The following is a 13,744-nucleotide window of genomic DNA, read 5'->3' on the forward strand; positions in this document are numbered from 1 at the left end:
TTATCTCCAAATCATGCGGAATATCAGAGTCAGAAATAACAACTCTTCTGCCATATTCCCTATGCTTGCAACATCATTTCTCTTACTCAGTTTCTCTTGCAAAAGTTGTGTTGCATGGGGGAAGGAAAGCCCCCAACTGGTCATAACACTGTTCATTCCCCTTTGCAGTTTGGGCTCATCTCTATTCAATACGGTGAGGCCCCAGAGAAAACTAAAGGCCAGAAAAAAACCCCAACAAAACAGGAAAGGAACAGAAACAACAGTGACAGTACCTCATCTGACTGCATCTTTTTAATTTCCTCTTCATCAAGGTTTCCGTGATGTTCATCCTCTTCCTCTGGTTCCTCTTCAGCCACATCACCTGCCCAGACTAAGCACACAGAGCCCACATCAGTATTACATATCTGTAGCACACTGAGACAAGACATTGCAGATTGCTAGCAATGGAAAGCTCTGCAAAACCTCACAATCAAGTCACGCAGGAACAGTAAGTGGAAGAACCATACAATTTTACTAGCCAAATCCAAATACGATCTAGCACACTCTGGACTAGCTCACTCAAGAGACCAAATCATTCCTCCTGTAGGCTTCCCTCAAACCCCAATCACAATGACAATCACAATGTGACAGTCACAATGCTGTTTTCCCCACCGAGGTCGTGAACATTCATGGGAATAACTGTCCATTTCTAGGAGCTCTGTAGTGGTGGTCACCTCATCTTCATATGACTTCATGTGTTCTCACCATGACAGGGACTGAAAATTCACTGTTCAACCATAGGTTCCCTGAGCCCAAGAGGTGACAGCCTTGAGACTGGAGGAAGGAGCAGAGTGGGGCTGAAGGTTCTATAAGCCTTCAAAAACTTCAGGGTAACGAACCAGGCCATGGTGAATTTGTCGTTATCAGAGAGCTACATGCAGTAAAAAATTATCCACACTTCCATCAAACAAAGCCAGTTTGTATCAATGAATTACTAACTCATGCAGCCATATACCTCAGAGTAGGGAGAAGCCTTGACTGCTGGGCAGGGCATAAGCTTATTGTCACTTTTGGTTGGAATGAAATGTTTGAAAATACTATGAGGCTTTAATTTCTCTTCCGAGCTTATGCTGCTTCTTGAGATAACTGAATTAATGACTAGTACTGGCTTGCTTCAAGCTCGTATTGGGTGATTTGGAAGGTCTCCAGTGGGCCAGGCTTGCTCATCTAGCTATACTAGTCCCATTTTCCCTTCAGACATACCACTATCTTCAGCATCCATAGGGGTTGGATGCTCGATGATTTCTGGTTCCACATTCCTCCCTTTCTTCAAGGAGTTCTGCCTCTTCCCAGATACAGATTGGTTCTTTTTGTTCTTAATCAAGATTTTCCCCAAGAGATCCTTAGGACTTGGCAGAGGAACTCCTGGCTTCAGCTGCAACAAATAAACTTCATACTCAATTTTCATCACAAAGACAGAATTCACACACTCATCTCTCCTGTCCCTCCCAGTACCATTCCTCTGGCCACTTACTGGTACATGGACACACCTCTCGTCCACTGTATACTTTAATTTCTCCATCTGCTGGCATATACCACTAAATCTATGCAGATTTTTTCTAAAACTTCACTTTTGATTTCGGACCAGCATTTTGCACCTCTCAGCCCTCTCATGTTCTGCTGCCTGCAAATGCCAGGCTGTTCCCAGCCACCTATCCTGCACCACAGCTAAAAAAACATCTACATGGCCTGAAGGCATCCATACACCTCTGGCTTTCACATTCCACCTACTTGTCTCATTATCCCAGAGCCTCAGTCCTAGATCAGCACTCTGGCCATATTTAAACACTCTGCCTGCAGCAGATTTGAAAAAAAGATCCCAGACTAGGTGGCTTAAGACAAGGATGTGTGACTCTGTGCTTCTAGACCTACACTCCCTGTACAGATAGCAACAGGCGTGTTAATAATTTAGCTAATACCCCGAACTGTTTCTCCCCAGACACACACCCTGTTTCTCCCTATTGCCTGGACAAGGACATGGGTCTGGACAGTGGGCAACTGCTGATTTGCTCACTGCTGCTTTTCAGCTCATCTTTTGATCTCAGTGCTTTAAAATGGATGCTTGGGCTAGGTGTCTCAGCTCCCCTCTCCACTACATATCCCAAGGAACTGCCTCATGCTTTGCAGAACACAGGCACTGCCCATTATTTGTAAATCAGTGTCCATTCGCAAGGCAGCTGAAGTAGCAGTGTGCATGGGGATCACCACAGATGTCACTGTGTCCACAAAAATACATGCTTCTACAAGTAAGCTGAAGACTAGGGTCAAATAGATGAAGAGCTTTACTCAGCTATTCTGAGCACAAAGCTATGCATGTCACTGACCTGCCCATCTATGCCTGGAAGGGAATATTTCCAGGTTGGAAGCAGGAACTGAGAAGCATTGGTGGGAAGAGCCTGAAATGCTACTAAGCCCTTGTTCCTGTTTCTTTCCAAAGCAAGTGCTGGCAGACAGATTCAAAACAGTACCATGTACAAAAATACACTGATTCACCTTGGTATAACTGGTATGACTTGGCTACCTAGAGCTCAGTTTCCAAAAGGCACTCAAGTCAAAGTGTTAAATAAGAGCAGAGTCAGGCAAGTGCTCAGGAAAACCTCTGTGACTGAGAGGTCTTCCATCCACTTGCTGTGTTGCTCACCCTTATGAACCAGACCTTATTTGTCCATGGCATCGTTTTCTCTTTCACTGTCCTTGTATCTGTTGCAGCATCTCCTAGCACCAGGAGAGACCAATTTTTTCAGAGACACCTCTCCCCTAGCCTCCTTGCCCGGCTTCCACTTACCGGGTATTTTTCCAGCGGCTCTGTCAGCAGCATATCTCCAAATATAGTTCGGCAGTACTCGGCCATCTTCGCCTGCTGCTTGGGCCTAATGAACAAAGAGATCAACCAGGAGTGAACAGGAAAACAGATGCCCAAATCCCGAGCTTAGTGTGAACAACCATCTCAAGATCCATGTACTCTACCCAGAAAACCATCTCTTGCCTTCACTCAGACAGCTACGCAGATCTTGAAGTCCCTTCCCAGGCCAATTCCCATTTATTCATACTCTGCCATCCCAGGCTAAAAGGCTGCACAATTGTGGCTTATGGCTCTGCAGCTTATGGCTTATCTTTCAGCTCTGACCCACCCCCGGTTGCTTCAGAAATCTCAATCGATGTTTCATTTCAGCTCAGGCACTGACTTAAAACCCAGCAGGCCTTGCCTGTATACTTTCTGCTCTGGACAACAGAGAACACAATTCTCCCCATCTCTAGATACTCACGAGTCCACATGGTTCTCAAAGGACAGGATGACAGGGTAGAGAGATGTTTTAAAAGCACTTTCTGCAATGGCCTCAATGGCATCCTAAATGAGAGGCAATGGTCAGAGAAAAGATCATCACTCATTAATAACAGACATGTAGCTTACCTCCCACTGAATGGACTCCAAACTGACCATTGCCAGGAGCTCTGGAGTAACTAAACTTCTCCCAGTAAGAAGGTAAGAAGTGCTGTCTTTTTCATACCCACCCCCATTTCCAGCTCCAGAGGATACAACATGCAGCTAAACTCAATAGCTTGCATAAAAAACAAAGCTGAAGATGTAAGAATCTGAGTTTTTATTTTTGTGACACAGCACAGTGTATACATAAATGAATGTGAAAGTGTCTTGCCAGAGAGGCAAGCCACTGCCATGTGCACTTGGAATTGTGTGAGTGAGAGAAAGGTGTATGCAGCAGATTAAACTGCTTCAAACCCTATTTATACTTACCTCTGAACCTGGCCAATTTTCTATCATTTCAACCGCTTATAAAATCCTTCTGTCTAGCAGCAGAGAAAACTGGAATGTTCAGTAACCAGCAGTGCTGACATTTCAAATGCAAATACCATGGAAACGTTCTCAGCATTAATGATGTGAGAAAAAATAATCATATTTTCCCCAAGCCCCTGTTAAACTGCCACAAACTTTCCACTATTTTCTTTTCTGGTGCTGCTAATTGACATGGTAAAGGACTGCCATTTGCTCCTTTGCAATTACCATTCCCTAATTCTCAAAAAATCCTGGTTCAGCCATGATCTTAGCACTGAGGGAGGCTGCTACAGCTGCTCCCGCATGAACCACTTGGACCTTCTATCACAGAAACCTGCAAGGTTCAGAGGAGGAGAAGCTACAGAAAAAGCTACTGAAAGGCCACAGACAATGGTAGAAAAGGGAGAGAGGTGTGGAGGGAAGGATCTATGTATTATGTAAAACTAAAATTTGGGCACATGCTGTATTAACAGGTCATAATTTCCTTGAGGTATGGTCACAGGCTTTAGCAGAACTCTGCAATTACAGCAGCTACAGCTGTCATTATTTCTCCTATCTGTAGTAAACTGCTGTGCAAAAAGCAGCAGTGGTACTACAGGATTTGGGAAATTACTGACACTGCTGAATATGACAATACCTCTGGTCTTAAGGATTGTTGGTTCACTCCCCAGTAAATATTTTAGTAATAGTGAAGTGTGGGAACTAGAGGGAAGATATGGAATAAGAATAAATAGCTTTAAAAGGAATCTAAAGTGCCTTTGCCTGTTGGCAGCAGCTGTGTAAAGGACTGCAGTAAAAATAAGCATGATGCAATGATTTTTAACCTGCAAGCTGTTTGTAACTTCTGTGGTTAAGTGCCCTGTGTTTCCCAGTGAGAAGCAGGCTTTGCACTGTGCTTCTGAAGCCTGGGAGCTGAATCCTCAGGGAAGCCATCTGCCCAGCATGCTAGAGGGCAGTTGCTCCACTGAACACGTTCCACAAACTCATGTAATTAGGAAGTAATTGAAACCTATTCCTCCAAAGCACCACTGTGTGAGGCTGTAAGCCACAGAAACCTGCTGTACACCAGTTAGAAGATAAACTCATTTTAACTGTTTGTTTTCTAAAAGCCATCTTGTTGTTTCTCTGATGTGCATCTATCCATAAATCCACCATCCTCATGCAACTTTCTGTCCATGCATCCATCTTGCTACACAGCCCTATGTATGCAGGCACATCTGCTCAACCATCTCTCCATCACTTCTACCTGACTGCCCGCGTGACAACCTCTCTTCTGGTCCTCCCACTCCAAATATATACACAAACTCCAACCCATTGCATATTTGTTTAGCTTTCTTTCTATCGACACATTCGTTCACTTGTCATCTTGCCATCAATCTTTTCCTCTCAAACACCTTTGCCCTCAGCCCATCCATTTGACAGTTCCCTCAGCCAGCCTCCTCAAAGAGAGATCAGACTAAAACCAAGCAGGGGAAAGCATCTATGAAGAAAACTCTTCCTGTACCTTGAAGAGGATCTCAGTTGTCATGGTGAAGCCATGAGTGATGATCGGCTCCTCATCTGGGGGACGGCCCTTCCAGCAATCCAGCTCCACGCAGCGGCAGCCAGCCAGCAGCGTCTGGCGATACATTTCAGGAGACGAGATACCAGAAAACTGACCAGCTGGAGGGGAGCAGAAGGAGGGAGGCTCGACATTAGCTAGTCACATGGGACAGTTTCTGCATAAACTGGAGCAACGGAACTCTCTGCCATCCTTGAGCAGGTGTACATGGCAGACTGACGAGATGTTTTCGGTTACAGGGTGACATTTCTTCTTCTTACACAGCATTTAAGTACCAAGTCCCTCAGAGTGCATTACAGCCCTCAGCCCTCCAAACTTCAGGGCAGGTACACCTGCCCGGCTGATTGTCAGCCATCCCGGGTGGTGGTGCATACGCACTGGAGCTGAGGCAGACTCTGGAACTGCCCATACCTGTTAAATATGTGTTGTGTGATGAATTGATGAAGTAGTGTGAGAGCGGCTGGGTCATGTCCTGGTACAGCACCAATTTGTCCAGTGCTATCACATTGTTCTCAGGGCCACAGAGAAACCAGACCATCCCCTCTGGAGACAACTGCCCTACACGGGAAACAAAGCTGTTAACAGTATCCAGACAAAACGGTTCTGGCACCTCCTTGCCGGTGCGTTGCAACACAGGGACTCCTGAGAATCAGGCCGATTGCTTCCCTGGGAAAGTCAGGGCAGCAGAAGGTGTGAGATCCTCTGTTATTTTCATGCTACCTATATAGCAAGACTTTTGGGCTGAACAAGACTCACCTCTCTGGATGTTAATCCCACTAGGCTCATACTTCTCTATCAGGCTCTGCACCTGCTCGGGCTTGGCTGGTGGGAAAAGAATGTCATTGAGGCGAGAGTCTCGCTGCTTCTTGTTGATAAACTTTGCCAAGTGCTCTTTGGTCATGTAGGGCTTTGCTTTTAAATGGCTAAGGTGAGAGAATGACAGAGGAGCAGAGGTGAGGCCTGTGCATTACCCACAAAACCTTTTCACAAAAGAGAGGTTGGTCCTCCCTCAGGTTAGCAATGGGTGTCCGCCTCCCTCGGCCCACAAATTTCTGTTTTCTCTACATTTCTTCCTGTAAATGATGCTTCCCACTGTGGTCTGTCTTCTTCCTCACTAATTCAATACTGTGAAGAGGTTGTGCTGAGGGGAGCACAAAGCATATTTTGAGCCTCTGACTCGAACTCTAAATTTCAGAGCACACTGAATTGCTTGCCCTATGAAATCAAGTTCATTTAAGAAGTCACAGATTTAGCCACTTGAAAAAAAAGTCACTGTCTATTTGTGAGGATCTATGGTTCTCACGCTGTACATGGCCTTGTGTGGGGCTAGCCACAAGCAGTATCACATTTGCATGATCTAGTATTGACCTGAAATCAACCCTTCTGATGGAGACAGTTAAGAGGCCATGCAGCACAGTGAGGTCTCATCCTTTTTATTCAGGCTGTGAGTGAAAGTGTTAAGTGCATTAGCACTGTTTTGTGACGTGGCTTCCCGCCCTTCTAAGGCTTGAGACCAGACAAACCACATAGCATAAAATCCCCTCAACCCTCCTTTTTGCTTATCTTTTTCCACAAGAGATCAAGTTCTCTGCTGTGACTTGAGGGAAGCTTACTGTGAGGTAAATATCTCATCAATCTCAGGCCGTGGACACAGATTCATGAGGAAAGTTTTGTACACGGTCTCAGGGAAGTCCTCTGGGTTGATGGCATCATTCTGAGAAGGCAATAAAAACACGTCAGTATCGCAAACCCATGACGGATCCCACCTCTCCATTAACACCCACAGTCCAGCATTTGTTTGTGGCAACACAAGTAAGCAACTGGAACATCTGGCAAGGTGTTGAGGAAAGGACAGATGGAGTGGAGAAGCACCATAATGCCCTATTTCAGAACAGACAGTTACTTAAACTGTCCCTCAGTACCTGGTGTGTGATGATATAAAGCTAAACCTTGATGCAGTGGTAGGAGCTGTCAGAGGCCTGGATTGTACTCTGCGGGTTGGTAGAAGCGCCAAGATTGTCAGATTTGTTGCTTCAAAGAGCAGACAGTGAAACAGGTGGAAGGGAAGGTGCTGCTTCTTGTGCCACATACTGCAAGTGATGGAGTCACAAGCATTACTGCAATACAAACAGTAAGCACTGACTCTAGCAGGCTTGCAGGTAGGGCACGGCAGCTAATGGTAAGGAAAAGGTTTCGCAGCAACTAAGAGCATCTGGGCTGATGATTTTTTCATAGTCAAGGCATCACAGTCAGTGTAGGCAAAAAGATTATTCTAAAACTAGCTAGACCTTTGGCTACCTAGTGAAACCCTTACCTTGCCCTTTGGAAGATGACAAGCACTTAATGCTGCTTCCACCCTCTTCCTGTCTGCGGGAAACATCTGAAAAATACTGACCAGACAGGGAAAAAAGAAATCACCACAGTGCAGCAGGAGTGAAGTCAGAAAGCCTGGGCTTGGGTGGCTGGGAGCTGCAGCCAGAGTGCCAGACACTCAAAATGCACAGCAAGGGAGACTGACAGGAAGACTGTAAACATGAAACAGACGAAAAAAAGACACTGTTTCTCCAGGCGAGTAACTGATGTACCAGGTCTTATAACTACAGTGGATTTTTTGACCCCTGTCTTAATACTTAAAGGAGGCTTATAAGAAAGATGGGGACAGACATTTTATCAGGGCCTGTTGCAATAAGACAAGGGGTAATGGTTTTAAACTAAATGAGGGTAGATTTAGACTAGATGTAAGAAAGAAATTTTTCCCACCGAGGGTGGTGAAACCCTGGCCCAGGTTGCCCAGAGAGGTGGTAGATGCCCCATCCCTGGAAACATCCCAGGTCAGGTTGGACGGGGCTCTGAGGAACCTGCTCGAGTTGAAGATGTCCCTGCTCATGGCAGGGAGTTGGACTAGATGAGCTTTGAAGGTCCCTTCCCACCCAAACTACTGTGTGGTTCTATATTTCTGCTACAGACTCTGTAAGAGCCCCATCACTAAACCGCATCAGCTTACTCTCAGAATCCCTCTTCACTGTCCTTCCCTGCCCCTCTTGGAGGTGCCCCCTGTGGTAGCAGGCCTTGTGCCACAAATTCCCCAGGACACACTTCCCTTCAAGACGTTGTCCCACGTGGTAGCTGGCATTAGCAAGGAATAACTTTGTAGTCATGACAACATTCCAACAAAGCAAACAAATATGTTGATGCTTTGAAAGCAGGCAAAATTTTCTGGAACCAAAGGCTTTCCATGAATTCAAGGAACAAACTCATTATACAGGCAAAGAAGCTGGTATACTACATGGTGGAGGTACAGAGTCTGCCGCTGCAGAAACCAAAGCTCACCTCCAATTTGGAAAGCTGGGTACTGGTCTGCAGGGCAGAATTCACTTGGTCAAGCCTTCAGCTTAAAGCAGCCCCTTTGCTGCACTATGGAATAGTAGCAATAGCTGAACACTCCCTACTTTCAGAATATCCCAGTCAGCAGCAATAAGGTCTCCTCTGTGGATAAATTTAGATATCAGGTCTGCTAAGCTCCTGGCATCACAGGTGCTCACAGCCAGAAAGGGGAACAAAAGGTGCCAAAGGTGTTGACAGATGGAATAGTGTTCAGCGGGAGCTGCAGCAGGCTTATGCAAACTCAGTGCATATCAGTTCCCAAGCTGCCCTTTGCAAGGCAAAAATTGCAGCACCCTTGTTATGATTCAAAAGGGATTTAAATTTCTAAAGAGAAAGGCAGATGCTCAGTGGAATTTTCAGAAGGATTCAGACATGGAGTTTTGAAAGCCTTACATATACCTGCACCTGGAGATACTGAATATTTTTTTACAAATCTGGCTCAATCTGGACTGTTTAATGGTCTAATGCTTTATGTAGTAAAAAGTGGTAGCATTTTTACCACTCTGCAAGGAAGACAGACCAGGGCATTAAAGAGAGGTACAGCCTGTACCAGATATTTTTTCTAGCTTATTTAAGAAGAATAAGCTGTTTTCTCTCTGCAATAATGCTACCTGGCTTGCGTTTTAAAGATCAATTCAAAGTACTCTTCCCTAGTGTGAGTTATTCATTACAGACCCCTACATTTTTAAAAGCTCTTTGATGAATACACTGGTTTCTGACAGAATGAAATTCTACTGGTTGGTGGTTTAGAAAACAAACAACAAAAAATGTTTATTGTTGAATAATGATCAACCACCCAGGAGCCCATTTAGCCAGCATAGACTTAATCTAGAATCGTTATGCAACATGATAAGCAGTAGGTAGCGTATTTATTACGGGTGATTAGCGCTTGCCTCTTGTGATGCTGTAACACAGCACAAACCTAGAAGCAGAGTGGTTCAAAACTTCTCAGTGAATACCCACAAATGCACTATCAGCAGGTCCTTATTCTTAAAATAGAAGATAATTTATGCACACAAAAGGGAATCCAACATGGCAGCGCAGCCTTTTGTCACTCATTCATGAGTGGAATCAAATGGAGGAGCCATAGGATCAGCCGTGGATTTTACTAGGGAAGACACTGAGTGGCACAGAATCAATTCTAGATTTATGCCATGCAGTGCAGGGAAGAAGTAGTAGGCTGGTCTTTGCTTCAGCAAAACAGCCTTGACTTAGTCTAATGGCAGTCCTATCCTGATGCACAAAGCCAATCCTGGGGACAGCGAAGTACAAATCTCCACTGTTCTGTACTTGAACCAGCAATAACATTGGCCCAGAGGTGTGCCCTCAAAGGCTGTTTCTCTTTCATGCACATCCAGAGTAAAGACTGAGGGCAGCGGAATTACACCAGTGGAGAACAGCTGTAGCAGTCACACATGAAGAAAGGAGGCAAGCGAAAGCAATGGACCCCTATTTCAGGCTAGCTGGGGAGTCAAGCAAAAAGTTCTCCAAACACAGAACTCCTGCTAGGAAAGGAAAAATGAGTCCTATGCCTCATCCACCTTTCAACTCAGGTTTGCAAAACAATCTGTGATCGGATTTTACCGAAGTTGCTTCATTTTGTCGATTATTTCTTGGCAACAGCCAGGAAATGAAATCCATGGATGTTTAAGGCAATTTCTTGCTGTAGATAAAAGTCACAAAAAGTCTCCTTTCCAGACTCAAATTATGTCCCAGGCCCTTCTTTGGGAGGAACCTAGGTGCAGCTGGAGTCTTTTCATGGCCTGAATCCAGAGTGAATGCTCTCTACCTCTTAGATGCAGAAAGAGCAGGCAGCTGAAGCCATTGGGCAACCCTCCTCTTACCAGCTGCTCTGCCTTTAGCCTGACTGAACACACAATAAAACAAATATGCATACTCACTTCCTGACAGGAATCTTCCCCTCTGCATTAAGCTGCATCTTCAGCTTCACCAGGCTGAAAAAAACCCCAAGATTATGAAAATGGACTCGTACAATCTTAGAGGTCCTATTAAGTAAGGAGAAAGAAAAAGTACGCAATTGGGAAAACAATTGAAAAGTTGACTGAAAACCAGGGTCCTGCAGGCCGTCAGCTTAACCTCAGACAACCTGTTCCTGTTTCTTGGGAAGGAGAAACAGGCAAATTATAAGAGCTTAGATATCAGAAAGATTCCTCTAAAACATAAGATACAGATATGAGATATCTCCTATTATTTAGTGTTCCTCAGTGATCCCAGGTTGCCAACCAAACAGTATTACAGAACAGAGAAAAAGAGGCAGCACTTTGTGGGGGTGAGTGCTGTGACTGCATCGGAAGACTCAGAATTTCAGTTTATCTAATACCACGTGTGTGTTTGACTAGTTCAAGCACTTCTGTGCCAGTCAGTTGTCATGCAACATATGGCCCAACTACCTGTGCCTTGGGGCTCCTGAGCTGACACAGGACTTGTTTTGGAAGCTGCCAAAGGACCTGGATGCTAAGAAGCCTTTTCTTTCTAGTACAGACAGAAAGGGAAGTACACAAATGTTTCAGAGAACAGCGTTTGTCAGAAATCACTTACATTTTCTCTAGGAAGGTGTACCGAGAAGCGTTGTATGTGAGGGGATTCCGAACGATGGCCATAATATCCTCAGCCCAGCTCTGGGAACGAACACACACACACAAGGCAGAGGCAGTGGGCATTATGGAACTGCACCAAGAAATACACAGCAACAAACATGGAAAAGGCACAGAACCATAGAACGATTTGGGTTTGAAGGGACTTTTAAAGATCACCTAGTCCAACCTCCCTGCCATGGGCAGGGACATCTTTCACTAGACCACGTTGCTCAAAGCCCCATCCAGCCTGGCCTTGAACACTTCCAGCAATGGGGCACCCACAGCTTCTCTAAGCAACCTGTTCCAGTGCCTCACCACCCCCACAGTTAAAAATTTCTTCCTTCTGTCCACTCCAAGTCTCCCCTTTTTCAGTTTAAAACTGTTACCCCTTGTCCTGTCACTACACACCTTGGTAAAAAGGCCTGTCCCGATACTTCTGCGCTCCAGATCCTAACAACTGTGCCCTGGGCTTGGCTATATCACCTTCCTATCACCTATATATATTAGCAGCTGAAACCTTTCCACTGAGTTTTCTCAGCTGTCTGTTTATCCATACAAAGCACATGAAGGACAAAAATGATATACTAAATTTCTTCTGCTAATCTTTCTCCACTCAGGGTGGAAGTTTCTAGAACTGTGGATGTACTACACCTTACTGGAACATAAACCTGTTTGTTTATAACCTTGCCAGTAACATGGACAGCGTTTAGGTTCCCTGTCTTCCCCTCTCCTTTCCTGCTCCCCACTTAATGCCCCAATCCCTAGTGTTTCCCAGTGCTTCCTTGCCCTCAGGACCCAATACCTTGCCGACATTCTCCTTGTAGGATACAAAGTTATGGAAAGTGAGGTCAACCATGTCTGGGCCAGATACAATAGTCAGAGTCTTAAGCAGGAAGGTGCTGTGAGGGTAATCCAAGTTAAAAACCTCTCGGAGCTTCTGGCACTGCAAAAGAAACAGAACAGATGGGGATGAACGGAGAATGAGGCAAATTGCACCTGAAAAAAACAGGACCCAATCCAAACATTGACTCACATTCACAACAAGCTTTTCAAGGGTTGCAAAATTGTTTAATGTAATGTTCCTTTCCTTATTTTTCACTTTTATTCTGGATCCTCCATGGAACAAAACATTGTGACTAACATCACTGCACAAACATGGTGTTTTGGTCTGAAAAAGTAAAAGTTGGAGACTATTCTTAAAGAAATTCCTTCTGAAGCTTCATCCTGAACTTGCAGACAAGCAGAGGAGTTATTTGGCCGCCTCATACCAGAGGTGCATAACCAGGTTATGGCAGACAGCCATTTGTCAAAACACACGCTAAGAAAGTCTTTTAGATTAGTGGGATACCTTTTGCTGTAACCTCCCTTCACCACAAGGAAGACGCTGTTTGGGACCTGGAAGGTCTACCACCTTTAGACCTGGTCACTGGAGAGGTGCGTTCTCTCCCTCCACATCACATTTTCTGCAGTTGTCAGCTGCTAGAAGTGTTTTTTTCCATAGCAATTGCAGTATTCTACAGCGATGGCTCACCAGAGATTTGTTCTGTTAAGTATAAGGCTCATCCGATTAGTCATACTGGGATTTCATCACCATATGAAAGTATTTATAGAATCCCTTTAAATTATTTAGCATTTTATGCATTCCTACATAAGGTGTCACTAAGCCAAAATATTCTGGAGTTGTACTGATGGTCACTGTTTATAATGAAAGGATACAATTTCCATGTCCTAGAATAAAGCACAGCAATTCATTATCCAAAGTGCAGGATAAACCCGTATCAAAGCAAACAGGGAGGCTGTCAGAGCACCTGCTCCTTCAGAAACTAAGGGTAAAATTCATGATCAGGGATTGTCAGCAGAGCAGGTCAGACTCGGAAGCTTAGCAGGAGCTGGAATCTGAGCTCTCACTGTATGCACATACGCACAGTCAGACACGTGGCCGAGTTACTGCATTTCAACAAGTTAAAACATCAGTAACACCTTAACACATTAGGTATCACATTAACTTCAGTAAGACAGGTTTTAGCTAAATGGCTTTACCTTTGTGTTTGCCATAAACTTAGAGCACGTACTAAATCAGTTGCTGCAGTTCAGCTCATATTTAGTGGCTTGTTAAGCTGCTACCAACTGGACAATGTCTGAATCTTTCCAAGTTGAAGAAAGCGAATTTCCCAACTTTAGGCTTCCATGGACCTCAATTTAGACCAAACCAACTATAAACCCCTATATGCAACCATCTGTTTACATCACACTGTGATTCAAATGGAAGCAATTCCACTTCTGCCACAGCATTTTCTCTTTACATTTGGACTGTAAGAGCAGAAACTCTGAAACAGCTCAGCTTCAGACATTCTTCTGCATCTGCACCAT

General features: G+C 44.7%; 1 protein-coding gene across 1 annotated transcript in view; it reads right to left on the bottom strand.

Annotated features, from left to right (window-relative positions):
• Nucleotides 1–13,744, bottom strand: part of PLCB2 (phospholipase C beta 2) — a gene marked incomplete at both ends in the record, with an annotated part of 45,684 nt that overhangs the window by 17,696 nt on the left and 14,244 nt on the right. Inside the window, 12 exons of the mRNA XM_082000061.1 lie at nt 273–370; nt 1,243–1,414; nt 2,825–2,909; nt 3,306–3,388; nt 5,337–5,494; nt 5,805–5,951; nt 6,150–6,316; nt 7,007–7,107; nt 7,708–7,783; nt 10,679–10,732; nt 11,337–11,416; nt 12,177–12,317. Of these exons, the coding sequence (XP_081856187.1) occupies nt 273–370; nt 1,243–1,414; nt 2,825–2,909; nt 3,306–3,388; nt 5,337–5,494; nt 5,805–5,951; nt 6,150–6,316; nt 7,007–7,107; nt 7,708–7,783; nt 10,679–10,732; nt 11,337–11,416; nt 12,177–12,317 (1,362 nt within the window). The remainder of the gene's footprint in view (nt 1–272; nt 371–1,242; nt 1,415–2,824; nt 2,910–3,305; nt 3,389–5,336; nt 5,495–5,804; nt 5,952–6,149; nt 6,317–7,006; nt 7,108–7,707; nt 7,784–10,678; nt 10,733–11,336; nt 11,417–12,176; nt 12,318–13,744) is intronic.

Source organism: Phaethon aethereus (genome assembly GCF_964289735.1).
Source record: "Phaethon aethereus genome assembly, chromosome: 5".
Lineage (NCBI taxonomy): Eukaryota > Metazoa > Chordata > Aves > Phaethontiformes > Phaethontidae > Phaethon > Phaethon aethereus.